The sequence below is a fragment of the Panicum virgatum genome, chromosome 7N, assembly GCF_016808335.1.
Source record: "Panicum virgatum strain AP13 chromosome 7N, P.virgatum_v5, whole genome shotgun sequence".
NCBI lineage: Eukaryota > Viridiplantae > Streptophyta > Magnoliopsida > Poales > Poaceae > Panicum > Panicum virgatum.
This window is the reverse complement of record NC_053151.1, coordinates 1,495,955-1,515,666: the sequence shown is the minus strand read 5'-3', so window position 1 is coordinate 1,515,666 and position 19,712 is coordinate 1,495,955. Positions and strand designations below refer to the sequence as shown.

Here is a 19,712-nt window from a genome sequence, read left to right as displayed (position 1 = left end):
ATTCCCGGAACAATCCCTATTAAGGCTAAGATAAAGCATCTAGTACACCACCGGATCATCCAACCCGTTTGTAAGGTAACCTAGCAGATATTACGCCAACTCTTAGAAATAAGAGCAAACCATAACAAACTAGATCTACTAGACATAAAAGAAGTAGGGTGTTGTCTTTGTGCAACTAATTCTATGCGACAAGAACTAGTATAAGATTGAAACGTGACTGCACAGAGACAACATGATATTCGTAGATGATAAGCAACGAACCACAACAGATCTACTAAAAGCCATGCTACGAACATCGAGATAACTAGTACTACTCGCCATCAAAAACGCATCAGTACGAGTAATACCAAGGTAAAATCAAGAACAACGCTGCCCTGATCGCGAGACGCGATCAGGGTAGCATGGCGCTTACTTGGATGAAACCCTAGGATTAGGGATGGCGATGCGCCGAGATTGTTATTTGTGAGACGTGATGACGTTTTTTTATAAATAACATAGGGTACATATTTATAGTCCGGAGACTTGGGAAACAATCTAAACTAATCTTGTCCCGATCGGACTCTATCTCTAATCTTGAACTAATTCTATAAATACATGGCCCATGTGGCCCAAATGCTCACGCAGGAGCCGATTTACAAGCCTTCTTAATCTTCTGCTTTAAGGTCATCTTGTTTTCGGCCCATAAATTAATCCTGTTAATTTATGGCGATAACACATGCCCCCTGGTCTTGGCAATGATAGTTCCAAAACCACTCCGTCGCTTCATCTTCCCGTTAATGCTCATTAAACACACTGCAACCACAAAGGAAGACGCAACGTCTCTGCAACTGGCACCTCGTAGAACGTGAAACTGCCGATCCGTCTTCCATCTTTTCACTATTTAATCTCACCCCGAATCGGCTCTTCTTCACGGCAAAACTCCATCTTCCTCCCAAAGCCAGTAGCGCAGGAAAAAACCCCAATCCTCCAGCACCAGTAGCCATGGCGATGTCTTCCTCCTCTGACTCCAACTCCTTCGGAGACTCTTCCTCCTCCTCTTCTCCTTCTTCTTCCCCCCTCCCTGCTTCTTCCATCGACTCCATTCCGGAGAGTCGGGAGCCGACGCCGGAGTGGGACCCAACCGTAGCGTACGAAGCGCTGGCTCCTCTGCACTGGGATGCAGAGGAGTTCGACTTCGGGGTCGTCTCCGAGGAGGACGAGCCCGAAACTGAAGGAGAAGACCTCCGGCTCCTGTTCCAGGAGGAGTCGGAGAGCGGCGACGAGGAAGACCCCTCTTCGGACGGAGTCGACTTCTCCTCGGAAGAGGAGATTGACTCCCCCTCCGACGACGACGAGCCGATGGGCGGAAAGCCCTTTCGGTTCCTCGGGTCCTCCGAGGAGGACAGCGAGGAAGAAAATAGGGCGGAGACGACGGCTGGAGCGACCTCGGGTCCGAAGGCACCAGCAGTGCCTTCAGCAGTGACGACGATGACGACAGTGACGATGGTGGCGATGCGCCGGCCCAGAGTCCCAAGCGTCATAGGTACTAGGTACCTACGAGCAGTAGAAATAGGTAGTATCGTAGGGGTAGGATCACAAAGCCGAAGGATTAATTCCTTTGTAACAATCGGCTTTTCCTTGTAATGATCTTTCTTTTAATGAAATCGACTTCCCCTTTAATTCTGTGTGTCCGATTACTCTCCAAAAAAGCCGATGGCAACGCATCAGACTTCTATAAATATCCAAGAGCCGACAAAATTCAAACTAGAAGCAATCCGCACAAGAGTAGAGTATCACTTCCACCTTGAACCGAGCTCGAAACAAACTCTCAAATCCGAATGAAATTCGAAAACCAAGCTCTACAAATTCGAGCAAGAACTCTCCAAGCACCCGGAATTCGAATCAGAACCCACAGCAACCAAACCCCAAGTCAACGGATCTGTACCATGGCAGATTCTGCAGCTCAGATGACAAGCTCTGCAATCGATGATGCGGCAATCTGCGGCCTGAAGGTAATATTCGGCCTAATCCTTTAGTTTTCTTCAGCTTACTAAGCCCCTGAAACACTAAACTCTGAAACATGACACCATATGCATACTTCTGAATTCCTGAACTTCAGGTGTCAGACATTCTTCTGCCACATCCTTCCAATCCAAAATCTTTCTGTCTTGGCCCACGAACTTTCGAAAACCCTATAGATTTGATCTCTTGTGAAGTAAATAGGATCCCTTTTGTGAGTCAAAACATCGATCTGAACCTCTGGGCCGACTGCTTAAGAGCCTGGCCTAATCCCCCTGAGAGCTGGATTACATGGTACAGCAGAGTAGCAAAAACTTATATGCCCTTGTGGCAGGATTTGAACATAGCCGATGCACTTAGCTTATCATTATCACCCCTTGACAAAGATGAAAATCTTCTGAAAACCATCGGCTATTTCTGGTCTGATGCTCTTAACTGTTTCCTCTTTGGCCATGGACCCATGACTCCTACTCTGCTGGATGTCACCATGATCATTGGCCTAGACATTAGTTCTCCTAATCCTGCTGCTCACAAAATGGCAGAAGTCCCCTTCAAACTTTCTTCCAAAGTTAACTGCACAAACTGGGGCACTTACATGAATCAGCACATGAAAACAAAAGGCCTAGCGACTGAGAAGGAACACACAACCTTCTTAAATCTTTGGTTAGAGCACTTCATCTTCTGTGGTCCTTCTTTAGCTCCAACTAAGAATTACCTTCCTTTGGCCTATCACCTGGCCCATGGCAATCACACCGGCCTAGGCAAACTTTTCCTTGGAGAAACATACAGATATCTCCATTTGATGATATCTAATTTGCTTAACCAAAAGAAACTGAGAACTGGAGGCCCTTGGTGGTTTATTCAGTTGTGGGCACAACTGTACTTTCAGCACCAGATTCCGAACTTCCAAAGCCTGACCAAGAACTCTTTTCCTGATGAGAGTAGCAAACCAATTAGATGTACTAGCTATGGCCAAGCTATATTTAGTCTCCCTGGCAGTAAACTGAATTCAGCAGATGCAGCAAACTGGTTCAAAGTTTTCTACAAAGGATTGGATAATCCACTCTATTTCCCATTTACTGAATCTGAATCCTTTGAGAACCCAACTACCTTCAGATTAGACAATTTTGCCGATGACGACAGCACTCGGCATTTATACTCTTTAATGATCCGATCTGGCTTTCTTCCTGTTGGCATTAGCACCTCTAATAGAATTATCAAGCCAGGTTATGAATCTTACCAACCAGTCATAGCAACTCGGCAATTTGGCCTAGGACAGGTCCCTCCCCACTTCCATATTCACCACTTGGTGGGGAGCAGAGCCGATCTGCCTGATGGTCTCACCAGCTCAAGATGCTACAGCATGTTCGATGACCTCCACATTCCAATACCAGCCGATCTATCCTTTGATCCTTCATCGATCGATTTTAGCACATGGTGGGGAATGTGAAAAACCCATGTATTCAAGAAAGCTCTAGGTCCTCGACTGCAGCAAATTGATCCTGAACATGTAATCCCTGAGGAAGAGATACTGAATTTATGCACTTTATTCTTTCTAGATCATTCATTCCTCTACTTGACTAATCCTGCTCACCCTGTTAGCAGCAACAGGATGGTCCAGAACCTATGACCAGCAACGGGTAGCCATTCCACTTTCTTCCAACTGCCCCTGACATACTCTTCTGCAAGGGATCATCACCAATGAAGAAAGTGATAATGACCATTCAGCCAGACTTACTTCAGTCGGCTTCCAAACGAAGACAAACTTCTGCAAGTGTTGCCCCCCCCCCCCGAGTCTTGACCAACAAAAGGAAGATGATTACGAGGCGAGTCATCAAGAAACCAGCACCAACTTCCCCGAGCCCATCAGAGTCCAACACCAACCAGGCGATTCATCTTTTCTGAAACTTCTCCCTTATGCACATATATCCTGGTTGACCGTAATTTTAATTTCAGGACGCAACTGAAGACATCCCTGAAACTGACGCTTCAAACGCTCTGACGGATGTGCATGACGAACAAGCTATCACAGTCGAAGCCCCTGTTGTCACCTCCAATCCAACAGGATCGGCTACACCTGAGCCGATCATTACTTCTTGTTCAGAACAGGTAACTTTTGTGAGAACCAATTCTAAACCAGCCGATAGCTTCATAAACGCATCTTGCTCTAACTCCAGATATGTCCATAGAGCTTTGATATTTCAGGTTTGCTTTCCTTCGACCCGGTATCAATGGGTCTGACTGTCCCTGGAGCAGAAACACAATCTCTGCAGCAATCGGCTAATTTGGCACATCAGCTTCAACTCATCAAGGATCTACTATCTGCTCCGATCACTGCTATGGTTGATGATCCCAGCAAGATAAAAGAAATTCTCGAGCAGATAGAAACCCAGCTTCCAGAATCACTTCAAGTCAAACTTTGGCCAGCTGGCCATCTCCTTTTCTTCCGAGCAGAGGTGAAGGCAGCTCAACAAAGAATAGAAGCACGTCATTCTCAAGTCTCTCTGAAAACTGACATAGCTCAAAAGTGCAAAGCCCTCAACCAAAAGAATGCAACTCTGGATGCTAAAGCTGATATCTCCGAGAACACAAGACGACTCAACCTCTTGGAAAAGGAACTGATGGAACTTGAAGAAAAGGTCCGCAATACCCAAAAACTAATCCAAGAGGAGAAAGCTTCGATCACAAACTCTAAGCAGGAAGCCCAAGAAATGACTGAACAGATACGGGCAGAGTTTGCAGAGATAAGCACCTTGAGTCGGCAGATAATATCAGGCGATGACAAGGACGACGAAGAAATCATTGCAAGAGCTGATGCTATACGTGCAGACGCCATCCATGCCATAGAAAAATTCCTGAACTAGTAGAACTGTTCAGAAAACATTTGACGTGGCCTGTTAAACCTGAAACTTGTACTCATTTAAAAACATCTTAAGTCGATGGTTACACATCGGCTGTTTGCTTCTCATATGTATTTTTACTAGCCAACTCAACGTGTTGGCTCCTTTCTTTTTCTTTTTTTTTACTGGCCAACTCAACGTGTTGGCCTATATATTTTTTTTTATCGGCCAACTCAACGTGTTGGCCTATCTCTTTTCTTTTTTTTTACTGGCCAACTCAACGTGTTGGCCTTTTCATGATTACAGCCAGATGGATCTCATCGGCTCTTGTTACTCGCTTTCCCACATGCTCGGGAAATACTTCTTGAGGTGTTGACCATTGACAGCAACAGAAAACTTGACGCCGTCCAATTCCTCGAGCATGTATGCATTCCCAGGCAAAACCTGGTCAATCTTGTATGGCCCGTGGCAAGTTGGAGACCATTTACCAAACCTTTTATCTTTAGTTCCTAATGGCAATACACTTCAGGGAGCGTTACCTGGCTGTCAGTCCCTCTTTGAATAACCCATCAATGTTGTATGGGTATACAATGAATGAGTACATGGATGAGAAGATTAAAAAGTCAGAACTGCATGATGTCCGACGTTGGGGTAACCAGGAAGCCAAGTTCGATGTTGCATGCAAAGGTAGAGCTCATAGAGGTTTGAAGAGACAAAGAGTGGCGCACGAATATGTTATTGGTCAGAATGGGAGGATTCATTGTTCATGCTACAAGCCAACATTGTTGCACAAGCCTTGCTCACATATTATTGCAGCATGCAGGGTGGGCGGTTTTCAGTTTAATCAATTTGTTTCATCGTACTATAGAAAGGAGTCAATTGCTGCGGTATGGAATCAAGAGGTGTATAGCTTCGCTATGGTGGGTACATTCACACAGGAGAATGTAGTTCCAGCTTACATTCCCGATCCTGAAACAAAGATAACTCATCGTGGCCGTAGAAGAACACGTCAGATCTGGAATGGAATGGATGAGGCTGAAGCTGGGAAACCAACGAAGTGCTGCACTATGTGTGGTGGTTTTGGGCATAGCTACAAGAGATGTCCAATGATGGAATTGCCTGGGTCTGCCGAGGCGGGTCCATCTGGGAATGCCGGTGATGGAGCACCTCCTGATTTGAGCTCATCTACACGACAACCTCGACCTAGGCGCTAGTTACATCTTTGTGTATGCATGATGCAATGTTCTTTATTTTATTTAATCACACTTGCAATTAAGTTTGTTGTATTAAGTGATATTTCCCAGACTATTGTGTTTTACTACCATGTATTACTATGTACTTCGTGTTTAGATATTGCAGTTTACCAGTGTATGCCACAGTTTACCAGTACTTCCTTTGAGTGACAGCAACATACACATAACACTCGTGCCTAATCGGCGGCCCAGAGTGGACGGAGCTCCATGTGGTGGGTCCTGGCGCAAACTAGCGGGGCGCCAGGCCCTCTCCACACTATATGGGCACGTTTAGATGCCGAGGAGTTCTGGCCCGCGACCGAAATTTTTGGCCCAAAAAATTTCGCAACTAAATGGGGTCGCATGATTTTTTAGCCCAGCCCACAGCCGAGGGGAGTGGACGGGTATACCCCCGCCGTTGCCCCTCCCCCTGCCGAACCCTAGGCATTCGCCCCCGCTCCCTTCTCCCTCCCACTCTCGAACCTAGGCCACCGCCGGCCGCGCTCGCACCATCTCATCTCGCCGATCCCAACTGTCAAAGCAAAGATCCAGCACCTCCTCCAATAGATCTAGGTGCTCTAGGCCACCGGCGGTCATGTTGAGCCAGGATGGCGGCGACTACAATGGGGCCGGAAACTATTTCGATGCAAGCAGTGGCGGCGGCGTGCCGGATCATTCCGGCACCATCGACTGGACCAAAGAGCTCCTCCAGCAAGGATCTGCTTTGGGCTTAAGCGTGGCCTCTGCTTGACCGACGGCGCTCCATCCGCTCCGCCCGACAGGAGCATTTAATGCCCCGATCTACCGCGGGACGGTGAAGTCAAAAGCAAATCGCCCATGCCGCGCAGCTGGTGCGGCATGGAGCTCTGCGCATGTGACCCCTGTCACTGTGCGGCTGGACCCAAACGCTGTGCGCCGCCCTGTGCGGACAGGCCAGCGTCATTCCGCGTCACTGTGCTGCCAACTCTCATCCTCCTCCCACTGCGAGACCCTCGAACGGGTATGGGAGCAACCTCGAAAGGCGTACGGACTGAGGTCATGCATAAACGTCGGTCAATGCTGCGGCATGACTGACACAGGCTAGGTCTTGCTCGCTCACCCCGACGCGACGCAGCCATCCCGGGCATTGTCAAGACAGCGACGTGCTGCGCGGATAAGCTCGCACCACTCTGGCGCCTGTGCTGCCGACTCTTGTCCTCCCACCGCGAGACCCTCGAACGGGTATGGGAGCGCCCTCGAAAGGCGTACGGACGACGACCAGGCGCGGGCGCCGGTCAACATCACCGCATGGACGGCGCAGGCCGGGTCTTGTCCGCCAACTCCGGTATGGTGTGGCCATCCCCAGCACTATGCAGGCCCACGACGCACTGTGCGGACAGGCCCGCGTCATCCCAAGGCACTATGCCGCCATGTTTCCACTTGCGCTCACTCCGGGGTGACCTTGCTCGGGCCCCCCGGGGCCATCCTGTCCCCCCGGGGTGATCACGCCTCGCCCCGGGTGACCTTTTCCCCATGCCGAGGCCCTCGAACCGGCATGGGCGCAAGGACCGTGTCAGTCATGCCGTAGCATTCTAGTCATTTGAAGATCCTGCAGAACCCTTGAAAAATGATGACGTTGCATGAGAATGTCCATCGGGGCACCGGTGGGCACGACATTCTAGTCTTAGTGTGGACCGCTAAAAAAGGGATGCTTGGCCAATGTCTGCATCAACTCTGGTACGCTAAAGTTGATGAAGCTAAAGTCTGTGTAAGGGAACTGGACTGGAAATTGTCATGGCCTCCACCAGTGAGTACATGTGATCCTTCTGATCCAAGGTTTTCTTTGCACCAATTGATCTCACTTACATTATTGTTCATGATGCACCAGCAAAAAATGATTCATAAGCAGTATAATTAAGTGGAAACTGAATATCAGATCATATGTTCCTTTACCACTTCCTGTGTAAAACAAAATATTACACACTAATTTGCCATACAGTTTAGAAACCATATAATTTAGAGGTCAGTAGCACCATCAAGTAGGCAAACTGAGTAGATTTGAAATTGATTGCAGAATTGAAAGGCAAACATCATATGTTGGATGGGCTCCAAATTGACACAAAAGTATGGGAGTTCATGTGTAAATGAAGGCACCTTCTGAGTTCTGAGTTCTGACCTGCACACATCTTAGTCATTTGGGGCTTTTAGCTCTAGGGAAGGGGATCCTTCATCATTCTTCAGAAAGATTATAGACTTATAGTGCTGAGTGCTGACACAATTGTCTTGGGAAAGGTGGGCTGGGAAAGGTTTTCCACCTGATAGTCTTTGATGCGCAAACACTAGATGGAGTTTCCAACTCCTTTATATAGTCTTTCTTCTACTTTTTTTTTCAGTTTTGGCAAATGTTTCTTTGGCACTGGGCTCATTCACGTGTCTCTATGCAGTTTAAGGTACCTATGGTCTGCAGATGAAATTGATGAGGCTGAGGAAGCAACAGTCCTGTTTGCCGCAGATGTTATCTACAGTGACGATCTCACTGATTTGTTCTTCGACACAGTGAGGAAATTGATGTCAAGTGGTGCTAAGAAGGTATTGTTCTATACTGCATCTATACTGTTCAATTCCAAGGTCTTGAGTTAACATGCTTCCCCAAAGTTAGGAGTTAAGAGTGTTAAAATCTTTTATGAATGAGTTGAGGTTCTCCTCTGTACTTTGTAGGTGCTGTATTTGGCCCTGGAGAAGAGATACAACTTCAGTCTGGACGAACTAGACGTTGTGGCCAATGGTTACGCTCATTTCCGAAGTTTCTTTGCAACTCAAGATGGTAAATTATTTGCAAAACAAAATTCTGCTTAATTAGCTAACAAAAAACCATTATCATTTCCAAGCTATCTACACCTTTTCCTTTGACTCCATTTATCTGCAGAACACGGGGATGCAATCCACGGAGACAAACTGGGTGTCCTTGGAAAGCAGATCGATCTGGCAGAGATTCCTCAGTACATCAGAGAATACGAGAGGGGCAGTGATTTGGAAATCTGGGAAATCACGTACAGTCCATGACAGAAACTGCAGTAGGTTGTGCAGAAGCCATCGACTCTTGTTCCATGCTACGCGACATTAGGAAGAGGATAGAATAACTTATATACTCATACATTCAGAAATCTCATTTGATGTCGTTTTTTTCATCAGACTATTATTCCAGCAATATCTCGGCTGTTATTTGCAAATGCGATCTGTAATGGCGTTTTTTTCGAACACAATATGAACAAACGTAGATGCTCAATTGGAGATATCGAATGGTTAGTTCTCAAGTAATTAGTGGGGATCGAGACGGTTAGTACAACAACATAAACAAAGAGCACGCGATGAGACCAAGTTCCCGCACGCTGTGTTTCTACTGGCAGCTAACAAACTCCCGTCAGCGTCATAAGAAATTCCAGTAGGCGATCCCAGCGACGAGCATGACGGCCCAGAAGAGCAGAACAAAGGCCACGGCAGCAGGGGACGATGAGCTAGTGCCGGGCCTGTCGACGACCGTGTGCTCGAGCAACGGCGCCATGCCGTCCGCCGGATGAGTCATCATTCCCAACCTCGTCACCATGAACAATGTACTTGTCCATTTTACCAACCCCATAAGGAGCCTTTCGCTTGTTTTTTCCTTAAAACAAAAACATGTACATATAGTTCAGCTGGCAGCAAGATTCAAGGGCCAATAGCACAGATAGCCTAAAGAGTAAACATGCAACAAATAATTGGGGAAATGATAAACCATGGATACAACTGCTGCATGTTGAAAGTCTCTTGGTTTTCTCTTCATCTGAAATGAGGATAAAGTCTGATATTCTCATTTCTGTGAGTTAGCCTCTACTTTGCAAGCTGGGGAATAAGGATACAATGCAAAAGAGCGCAGACACCTCCAAATTGCCCAGCACATTTAATACTAAAAAAATGAAACAATCTGCATGATGAAGCTAGCATGGGTTGTAACACCATTACACTCTTTCTGCTTCTTTCACCTATGTGGCTGATTGGTTTATCTTTAATTATCAAAGTGATGAAAACTGACATCTTACGGCAGTAGTCAATGATTGTTAAACCGGTTATCTGTTCATCTAGGGATCAAAGGAATAAACAAGTGATTATTTATTTATTTATTAAATTGCAATTGTTGTTCCACATGACCTCACATCTCTTTATAATTTATATATATTGTTTCACCTTTTTGAGCCCTGAGTCACATATGTTTCTTATTCTTGCTAATTGTTTTGATCTCAAATAAACTCATAGCTCGCTGCTACTGCTACTTTATGTCTATTGCTGACAATCTGGAAATTTTCAGAACTTCTAGAAGCGTTCTTTGTGTTCATATAATCCTTTGGATAATTTCATATGTTTCCTGAAGGACAAAGTAATCCCAGTGTTCATACAATCAACACTAAAAGCTGTTGATGCAGAGAAAATTAGGTTCAGTTTATGTTGCTGTTGTTCTTGCCATACATATAATTTTGATCCCTGCAGTATGCTTCTTAGTATGGATACCCCTTGGCCTTGGTAGCCATATTAAGAAGCTGTCTTGAAGATGTACATGTTTCTTTGCCAATGATTATATATATGTCAAATATTTACTCATTTTCCTTATCAATATATCAGCACTCCATGAAGGAAATGTAAAAGTAAAGGGAAAAGGGTGGTATGGGCTTCTATTTAATTTGGACCTGCACCATATCACCACGTCCACACGTTTCTTTACGCTAAAACCTCCACTAGACCACTCTTCCAGCGGACGCAGCACCCAGCCACCACCTTTTCTTCTCTCCTATCTCTGCCACAACAGCAGGCAGCTGCTGCCAGCCACCTCGAACGTACCCAACCGCCGGGCAGCACGGAGCTTCACGACGCAGTCTGTGCCCGCTACATGCACGCCGACACCGCTGCACCACCTCCTGCGCTGGCAGGTTGAGTTACTTGGCCTCAAGCTGCTGTCCGCTGACAAGGCCCACAGCAGCGGGAGCTAGCTGTGGTGGAGGAGCTACCCGAGGCAGAGGTAGCTAGCAATGGTGGAGGAGCAACCCACAGCGGAGGCCGCTTAATTGACCTCTTAGGGCTAAAGCAAAGCGCTGACCTTGCACTTAGCATGTAATCACACTTAATCACACGCTTAATTGCACTTTCTTGAACCTTGCTATATCCTAACACTCCCCAACACAGTTGTAATGTAATCCCACATGTTTATCACTTTATTGTTGAGTAATCGAACATGCTTATTATTGATTTCAGCCCATAAGTCACATAAACGCACATATCGATCATCCCTAATAAGCCAACTCTACAATGGCACATATATAATTAACCCATAAAGAAAGCATATTAGATAAAAACTAGGTAGGCACTCAACACGGCAACAAGTACCTGTTTTCTGCCCATTCGGCATTGCAATCTCTGCTTTCTCACAAGGTGTCTTGAAGGCATTCTCGGTCACTCCTTTCACAGTCTCAGGCTACAATGAACAAGCAAACAAAGAAAACATGAGTGTGAGCCGTGAAGCTGCATATCGCTAATAACCTCAACTAAGGGACCTATTATCAATTTTCTTCTCTTAAAGGGCACAGAACATGATGGAACACAGGAAACTCTTTTCAATAAATGTGCAATATGAGGCTAGGGTACATACAAAGCATATGAATCTGTTAGATGTATATGTTGTGTCTGTATTTTCCCCGTTCTATGAGGGGTTTTGTGCATATTTGCTAACTCCTGTACCTGTACATATTCGGGCCTAGAGCCCTCATATTGAATAGTGGTATAGTGCTATTCATAACAGAATCAACTGATGCTAAAGATGCATATAGAGAAAAGTACAACAACCCAACTCACATTTTCAACTTCCTTCCCTTCATCCATTTTGTCAATAGAATCATCTTCACAACTGAACACATGCTCACACGTGCCCTGGAAAAATTAGGGTTTCAAAAAAAAATCCATAGATCAAATGTGGCGCATCATCCAACAATAAGTCCACATACCACTTTGGGTCTAATCATAACGAATCAGCAATCCAATTTTATGTACATGTAGCTTAGAGCATACAAATGGTTTCATCACCAATAAACTTACATGGTTATGGTTATCATCACATGAGTCATCATCATTCCCAGACTCATCACTGTGAACAATGTGCTTGTCCATTTTACCAACCTCGAGTGGAGGCATTCGCTTGTTTTTCCCTTAAAAACAGAATGCACAGTGGGGCAATAAGGGTCAGCAAGACTCAAGGGCTAGTAGCACAAATAGCCTAAAGAGTAAAATGCAACCAATAATTGGGGGAATTACATACCATGGATACTATTGCTGCCCACCGAAGGACTTTTGGTTTTATCTTCATCTGAAATGAGGATAAAGTTCATTACTCACCACCTCCACTTCCACAAGTTGGGGAACAAAGACGTAGTACGCAAACATCACAAATACCTCCAAACTGCCCCAGCACATTTATTTAACGCTTAAAAACCACACCAAAAATGATGAGCACCGTTCAAACAACCATATGGATGCAAGTAGGGGAGTAGAGATGGGAGGCATGCATGTATTACCACACACGTTTTTTCGGGCCCTTGAGCCTGGGCCAATCTTTAGCGAGCAATTGTCCAACTGGTGCGAAGCCAAGTTGCGGAACGGAAGGTATTCTTTGCAAGCCTCACATTCCACCAAGATACCACTGACGAGGTAGTCAAGCTCGTGGCAGTGACGGTAGTTGGCGATATCACCACGGTGGTAACAGGCGCTACAAACGGGCATGTTACCAAGGAGATGCTGCAACAAGGTTAGGATAGCATGAAGCCAAAACCAAATCAAACCAAACTGCATCCAAATTAATTCGATCAGATCAGATCAGGTCAGAGCTGAGCTCACCCTGAAAATGGGAGGTTGGAGAGGAAGCCGGCATTCAGAACACACAAGGGCACTTGTGTCGAGGATACACTCTTTCCAGGCACGAACGGACTTGAGCTGCTGTTCCACAGCACGGGTAGTGCACAGGTGTCCAGCAAACTCGCAGTAAGGCGTGTATTTTCGTCCAGAGTCGCAGCAGTTGCTTTTGAACTTCATCTGAATGATGATGTCATCCATCAAACCACAGTGGGAGATACATGCCTTTTGATGGCGGGTGTCACAGTCACGGCAAAAGAGGTGGCTGCCAGCACACTGCAAGGCCCATAAGTAGTGAAGTTGAACAGCTAGTAAAACAAAAACAAAAACTTTGCAGGCAGGGATCTCATTTCATATCTCACCTACCGTAAATGCTCTGCCACCGTAACTGTCAGGCAGGAGGGCTCGGTGGCAATATGTGCAATCCAGTAGCCCCTGGCTGATCCTGAGGTTAAACACACTCATCTTCGGAGGAACGGATGGTGGAGGCAGAGGCCCACTCACCGGAGATGAAGACATCAGGGGGCACTGAGGAGATCGCGCACAACCTGAAGCACAACCATCAGGGCTGCAAACATGGACCATGTAGGGGAGAAGAGGTGGGAGGCATGCCTGGGGCAATCTTTGGCAATGTCTGCCTGAATGAGCAACCGTCCAGCTGGTGTGAAGCCAAGGTAGAGAATGGAAGGTATTCTTTGCAAGCCTCACATTCCACCGAGATACCTTCGACCAGGTAGTCGAGGTCGTGGCAGTGATGGTAGTTGGCGAAATCACCACGATGGTAGCAGATGCTACAAACGTGCATGTATTTACGGAGATGCTGTAACAAGGTTAGGATAGCATGAAGCCAAAACCAAATCAAACCAAACTGCATCCAAATTAATTCGGTCAGATCAGATCAGAGATGAGCTCACCCTGAAAATGGGAGGTCGGAGAGGAAGCCGGCATTCAGAACACACAAGGGCGCTTGTGTCGATGATGCACTCTCCATAGTCACGAACGGCGAAAAACTCGTGATGGACAAGGATGTTGATGTCGCACAGGTGTCCCTCGATCTCGTGGAAGGGGATGTATTCAGAGTCGCAGCAATTGCATTTGAACTTCATCTTACTGATGATTTGGTCCAGCGAAGAGCAGTAGGAGATACATGCCTGTTCGTGGCGGCTGACGCAGGCACGACAGAAGATGTGGACGCCAGCGCACTGCAAGGCCCAGAAGGAATGAAGTTGAGCAGCTAGGAAAAGAAAAACGTTGCGGCCGGGCCGGGGATCTCATCTCAGATCTCACCCACCTTCCACGCTTTGCCACCCAAAGTGTCAGGCCGGAGGGGTTGGCCGCAATATGTGCAGTCCAGCAGCCTTTGGTTGATCCTGATGTTATAGACGCTCATCTCCTGCGAGAGAAGAAGCATCTATGACCGAGAGACCACGAATCCGACAGCACCCAAGCTCCTGCGGGGATCGATTGAAGACAACAGCCCCAAGGACGGGCAGAGCACGTGGATCGAGTCTTCAGAGGAAACGGAGGGGGGCAGGGGCGTACTCACCGGAGATGAATACATCAGCGGCGCCGAGGAGGTGGCGGACCTCGAGAGGAGCAGCAGCGCCGCCGCGCAATGGGGTGGGTGGGGAGGGGGGGGGAGGGCAGACCAGGGATGGTGTGCAGAGGCGGAGGGCGCGGGAGGAGGCGAATCCGGCGCGGCCGCGCGGGCGGAGGCAGATCCGGCGCGGGTGGTGGCGCAGGGGCGCCGGGGCCGGATCGAGGTGGCTGCGCGCCTGCGCGGGTGCAGGCGGAGGGGCGCCGGCGCAGGACGGCGGGAGGAGGCGGAGGTGCGGCCGTGCGGGTGCTGGCGGAGGGGCGTCGGCGCAGACGCGACGGCAAGGGCGAGGCCGAGGGCGGGGGCGGAGGCGGAGGCGGACGGCGCGGAGGCGGAGGCGGAGGCGGAGGCGGAGGACGTGGGGGCGGCGGCGCGAGCAAGCAAGGCGAAGGGGCGAGGTGGTCGGGTGGCCGCGTGAGCTCAGGATAGAGAGTCGCTGCTCGTGGAGGTGGAGTCGTCGATTGGTCCACGGTATATTTAACTATTTGCCAATCGGGTAAATTAAGGGCCCGTTTAGTTCCCAAAAATTTTCACCCAAAAATTTTCACCTCCCCTTTAAACACATGTATGAAGCACTAAATGTAATTAAATAACAAAACTAATTACACAGTTTGGATGTACACGACGAGACGAATCTTTTGAGCCTAATTAGGGCATCATTAGACATAAGTGCTACAGTAACCCACATGTGCTAATGATGCGGTCAAAGGCCTCAAAAGATTCGTCTTGCGGTTTCCAAGTGAGTTCTGAAATTAGTTTTTTAATTAGTGTTCGAAAAGCCCTCCCGACATCTGGTCAAACGCTGATGTGACACCCAAAATTTTTTTGTTTTGGGAACTAAACGCCCCCTAAAGAATGCTGCCCCTTCCTTGCCTGGCCGCATTTCACGGACTGGCCGAGACCTCCCGCGGAGACGCGTGGCATGATGGAACGCGTGGCATGAGAGAGAAGAAGCATCTATGATCGAGAGACCACGAATCCGACAGCACCCAAGCTCCTGTGGGGATCGATTGAAGACAACAGCCCCAAGGACGGGCAGAGCACGTGGATCGAGTCTTCAGAGGAAACGAGGGGGGCAGAGGCGTACTCACCGGAGATGAATACATCAGCGGCACCGAGGAGGTGGCGGACCTCGAGAGGAGCAGCAGCGCCGCCGTGCAATGGGGTGGGTTTGGGGGGGTGAGGCCGGGGATGGTGTGCAGAGGCGGAGGGAAATCCGGCGCGGCCGCGCGGGTGGTGGCGCAGGGGCGCCGGGACCGGATCGAGGTGGCTGCGCGCCTGCGCGGGTGCTGGCGGAGGGGCGCCGGCGAAGGACGGCGGGAGGAGGCGGAGGGGCGTCGGCGCAGACGCGACGACAAGGGCGAAGCCGAGGCCGGGGGCCGAGGCCGAGGCGGAGGCGGAGGACGTGGGGGCGGCGGCGCGAGCAAGCCAGGCGAAGGGGCGATTGGGCGAAGACGCGTGGTGGTCAGGTGGGCGCGTGGGCTGAGGATAGAGAGTCCTCTGCTCGTGGAGGTGGAGTCGCCGATTGTTCTGGAGTCTGCACAGTGGTCGGTGCCTCACTGCCTCAGTGAACTCATACAAATATCTTGGCTAGCTCGCGATCTGGCTCGTTTGCGAGCTAAGATGCTGGCTCAGCTTGTTACAAAATACAAACGAGCCAATAACGAGCCTGTCGACGTGTGCGACACAGGGGTACACCGGTACCCAACAAAGTGAGAGCAGAATACTGAAGAGCGTAGGGACCGGTGCTCGCCAACAAGCACGAGTAGCAACTCAAGCACAAAGCACATAGAGGTTTAGAGAGGTTCGGGCCACCGGAGTGTAATACCCTACGTCCTCTTTGGAGTGTTCTTGGCTATGAATGAGAAACGGTTACAAGTGTTGACAGCTCTAGATGAACTAGAAGGCTCAGCCTGTGTGGTGGGTTCAACCTATGTTCGATTAGTCTAGTTTCAGCCTGTTCTAAGGTAGCCCACCTTCCCCTTTTATAGAGCAAGGGGTAGGTGGGAAGTACAAACAGACCATGCTGGGGTAGGTAGGAAGTACAACCGGACCATGTCATGATCGTGGGTACAGCGCTATGTCCTTTATAACTGTTGATACACGTCGCGCAATTCGCGGGACATGTGCGTACAGCGAGCGGCGTGGGGTAGGTGGCGCACATCTCTACAGGGCGCGGTGTGGCGCAGGCGAGGCGCGCCCCCTTTTTGACCGCAGCGTCCCACCACATTTAATGCGGTGGTTGGCGTCGTGGCTGACGCACAGAGGAGGCCCGAGCTTACGTAAGCTCGGGTTGCTATCCCGCGCGGCTTCTCTCCGGGCTTACGTAAGCCCGGGTCCTCCTGGCGGAACCCATATCTCCGGAGCTTACATCAGCTCCGGCCCCGAGCCTTCGTCATGCCTACTTCCAGGGGGTCCCCGCCGCTTCGGCCAACCCTCGAGCTTTCTATTACATGCTGGCTCGGCTCGTTACAAAATACAAACGAGCCGATCCGAGCCGAGCCACTAACGAGCCGATCCAAGCGAGTTATCGAGTTTCGAGTATTTTGTCCAGCCCTAGGTGTGCTGGAAGAAGAATATAAGACAAACTTTCCAACTGCAATGCGAACTAGGAACAGTCTTGTTTGGAAGGCCAGTGTGGCGGAACCACCCGAGATTAATCCAACTTAAGTGCACCAGGAACTACCCGAGGGGTTCGTACACTTAAATCGGATTAAAATGGAGATCCGTTGAGTCAAGCTCGATTAAACCATGTATTTTCGATCGAAATAACACGCTCGCATGATGGCGATTCCCAGAGATTACGACATTCCACAGAATTAAAAACTCCAATAGGAGCCTAAATTAAAGTTATTACAGACCTGTTCGAATAGAGATAACAAAGTACTTAAAGTTCAAGAGCAGCGGAAATAGTCATTGTAGCGGATAAAGTTCATAGTACGGATAAGACAACGATTACTAGCATCGGAAGAGGGTAACATCACGATGAAGTCTGCCGTGATGTCACTCCACACGATCCTCGCCTAAGGACGTGTCCCATTCGACCGCCCATCCTGGAGGGAGCTGGCTAGGCCATGTGAAACTGGCAGCAACCTCTTCAACATTCATGCCTGAAAAATTTAGCCACAAGCAAAGCTGAGTATACTAATACTCAGAAAGGCTTATCTGTTGGGTGAAAACTACATCACCGACTTCTAGACATGCAAGCCTTTTGGCTAGTGGGTTTGTTTTGCCAAAAAAGTGACTAAGATTGAATCCTTACTTTCAATATTTTAGCCTGACTAAGTTTTACCCATGTGCAAGTGCAAGTGCAAGTGCCGTTCACATGGAACCTTTCTCCTCTTCGGCCTTCAAAGTTCTCATTTGAATATTTGCTACTACCACCAAGATCTACACCGACGGCCGCTCCGCCCAGGCTCGCGCCCCGGGTTTTGCAGCGGCCGCCGCGCCCTCCTACTCATCGGGGCATGGCGCTTGCCCAGATGGCCGGGTGTGGGTCACGCGCTTTAGCGCCATCCATTTTCGGGGCTAGTTGATTCGGCAGGTGAGTTGTTACATACTCCTTAGCGGATTTCGACTTCCATGACCACCGTCCTGCTGTCTTAATCGACCAACACCCTTTGTGGGTTCTAGGTTAGCGCGCAGTTCGGCACCGTAACCCGGCTTCCGGTTCATCCCGCATCGCCAGTTCTGCTTACCAAAAATGGCCCACTTGGAGCTCCCGATTCCGTGGCATGGCTCACCGAAGCAGCCGTGCCGTCCTACCTATTTAAAGTTTGAGAATAGGTCGAGGGCGTTGCGCCCCCGATGCCTCTAATCATTGGCTTTACCTGATAGAACTCGTAATGGGCTCCAGCTATCCTGAGGGAAACTTCGGAGGGAACCAGCTACTAGATGGTTCGATTAGTCTTTCGCCCCTATACCCAAGTTAGACGAACGATTTGCACGTCAGTATCGCTTCGAGCCTCCACCAGAGTTTCCTCTGGCTTCGCCCCGCTCAGGCATAGTTCACCATCTTTCGGGTCCCGACAGGCGTGCTCCAACTCGAACCCTTCACAGAAGATCAGGGTCGGCCAGCGGTGCGGCCCGTGAGGGCCTCCCGCTCGTCAGCTTCCTTGCGCTTCCCAGGTTTAAGAACCCGTCAACTCGCACGCATGTCAGACTCCTTGGTCCGTGTTTCAAGACGGGTCGGATGGGGAGCCCGCAGGCCGTTGCAGCGCAGCGTCCCGAGGGACGCGCCTTGCGGCGCGCAAGAACCGGCCGTGCCGACGACGGCTTCTAGAGGCACCTAAGGCCCCTAGGCTTAGGCCGCCGCCGCGGCCGACAACAGTCCACGCCCCGAGCCGATAGGCGGACCAGCAAAACCGTTCCGCATACGACCGGGGCGCAACGCCGGCCCCCATCCGCTTCCCTCCCGGCAATTTCAAGCACTCTTTGACTCTCTTTTCAAAGTCCTTTTCATCTTTCCCTCGCGGTACTTGTTCGCTATCGGTCTCTCGCCTATATTTAGCCTTGGACGGAGTTTACCGCCCGATTTGGGCTGCATTCCCAAACAACCCGACTCGTTGACGGCGCCTCGTGGTGAGACAGGGTCCGGGCCGGACGGGGCTCTCACCCTCCCAGGCGTCCCTTTCCAGGGAACTTGGGCCCGGTCCGTCTCTGAGGACGCCTCTCCAGACTACAATTCGGGTAGTGAGGCTACCCGATTCTCAAGCTGGGCTGCTCCCGGTTCGCTCGCCGTTACTAGGGGAATCCTTTAAGTTTCTTCTCCTCCGCTTATTTATATGCTTAAACTCAGCGGGTGATCCCGTCTGACCTGGGGTCGCGGTCCGAGCACCGAGGCGCTGCGGTCTTAAATGGGTCCTCTAGGCCAAGAAGTTGGCTCCGTGCCGAGACACTGCATCGAGAACAACTTATGTCGCCCACCACATGCAGGTGCTCAACTTATATAGCTACCCGTACGTGATATTTGTAGTAAAAAAAATCAAGAGGCCAATGGTAAACATCATGGCACGTTTCCAGTACAATCGGCTGTGGCCACGCGTACATTCTGCATCAGTCACTCGTGACTCATCAGCACCACCAATGCACATTAGTAAACCGTAGGTGCATCTTAAACAGAAGGAAAGCCAGACGACA

The 19,712-nt window shown here is 49.3% G+C and overlaps 2 protein-coding genes across 8 annotated transcripts; one reads left to right on the top strand and one right to left on the bottom strand.

Annotated features, from left to right (window-relative positions):
* The first annotated feature begins 7,756 nt into the window (after positions 1-7,756).
* LOC120682144 (methyltransferase-like protein 22) lies at positions 7,757-9,335 on the top strand. The gene is made up of 4 exons (XM_039963903.1): positions 7,757-7,885; positions 8,494-8,638; positions 8,768-8,873; positions 8,976-9,335. Exons 1-4 carry the CDS (start codon positions 7,758-7,760, stop codon positions 9,110-9,112), a joined length of 516 nt encoding a protein of 171 aa, XP_039819837.1. The 5' UTR covers position 7,757; the 3' UTR covers positions 9,113-9,335.
* On the bottom strand, positions 9,184-15,694 carry LOC120682142. Of its 7 annotated transcripts, none has more exons than XM_039963898.1 (12): positions 14,523-15,012; positions 14,268-14,369; positions 13,891-14,178; positions 13,589-13,796; positions 13,343-13,524; positions 12,962-13,252; positions 12,643-12,862; positions 12,387-12,434; positions 12,167-12,276; positions 11,927-12,001; positions 11,462-11,549; positions 9,184-9,710 (listed from the first exon to the last, which is right to left on the bottom strand). In XM_039963898.1, exons 1-12 carry the CDS (start codon positions 14,535-14,537, stop codon positions 9,565-9,567), a joined length of 1,773 nt encoding a protein of 590 aa, XP_039819832.1. In that variant the 5' UTR covers positions 14,538-15,012; the 3' UTR covers positions 9,184-9,564. The 7 variants fall into 7 exon arrangements, 6 of the variants coding, with proteins under 6 accessions (XP_039819832.1, XP_039819831.1, XP_039819835.1 ...); XR_005678233.1 differs by having other exon boundaries at positions 9,202-9,710; positions 12,650-12,862; XM_039963897.1 differs by lacking the exon at positions 14,523-15,012 and adding an exon at positions 15,665-15,694 and having other exon boundaries at positions 9,329-9,710.
* Positions 15,695-19,712: the final 4,018 nt, after the last annotated feature.

Coding starts and splice junctions, on each gene's coding strand:
- LOC120682142 (XM_039963897.1), bottom strand. Junction 13,797..13,890: donor TCCGACCTCCCATTTTCAGG/GTGAGCTCATCT, acceptor ACCTTGTTACAG/CATCTCCGTAAATACATGCA. Junction 11,550..11,926: donor AAGGGAAGGAAGTTGAAAAT/GTGAGTTGGGTT, acceptor TGTTCATTGTAG/CCTGAGACTGTGAAAGGAGT.
- LOC120682144 (XM_039963903.1), top strand. CDS start 7,758: ATGCTTGGCCAATGTCTGCATCAACTCTGGTACGCTAAAGTTGATGAA. Junction 8,639..8,767: donor TGTCAAGTGGTGCTAAGAAG/GTATTGTTCTAT, acceptor TGTACTTTGTAG/GTGCTGTATTTGGCCCTGGA. Junction 8,874..8,975: donor TTTCTTTGCAACTCAAGATG/GTAAATTATTTG, acceptor ATTTATCTGCAG/AACACGGGGATGCAATCCAC.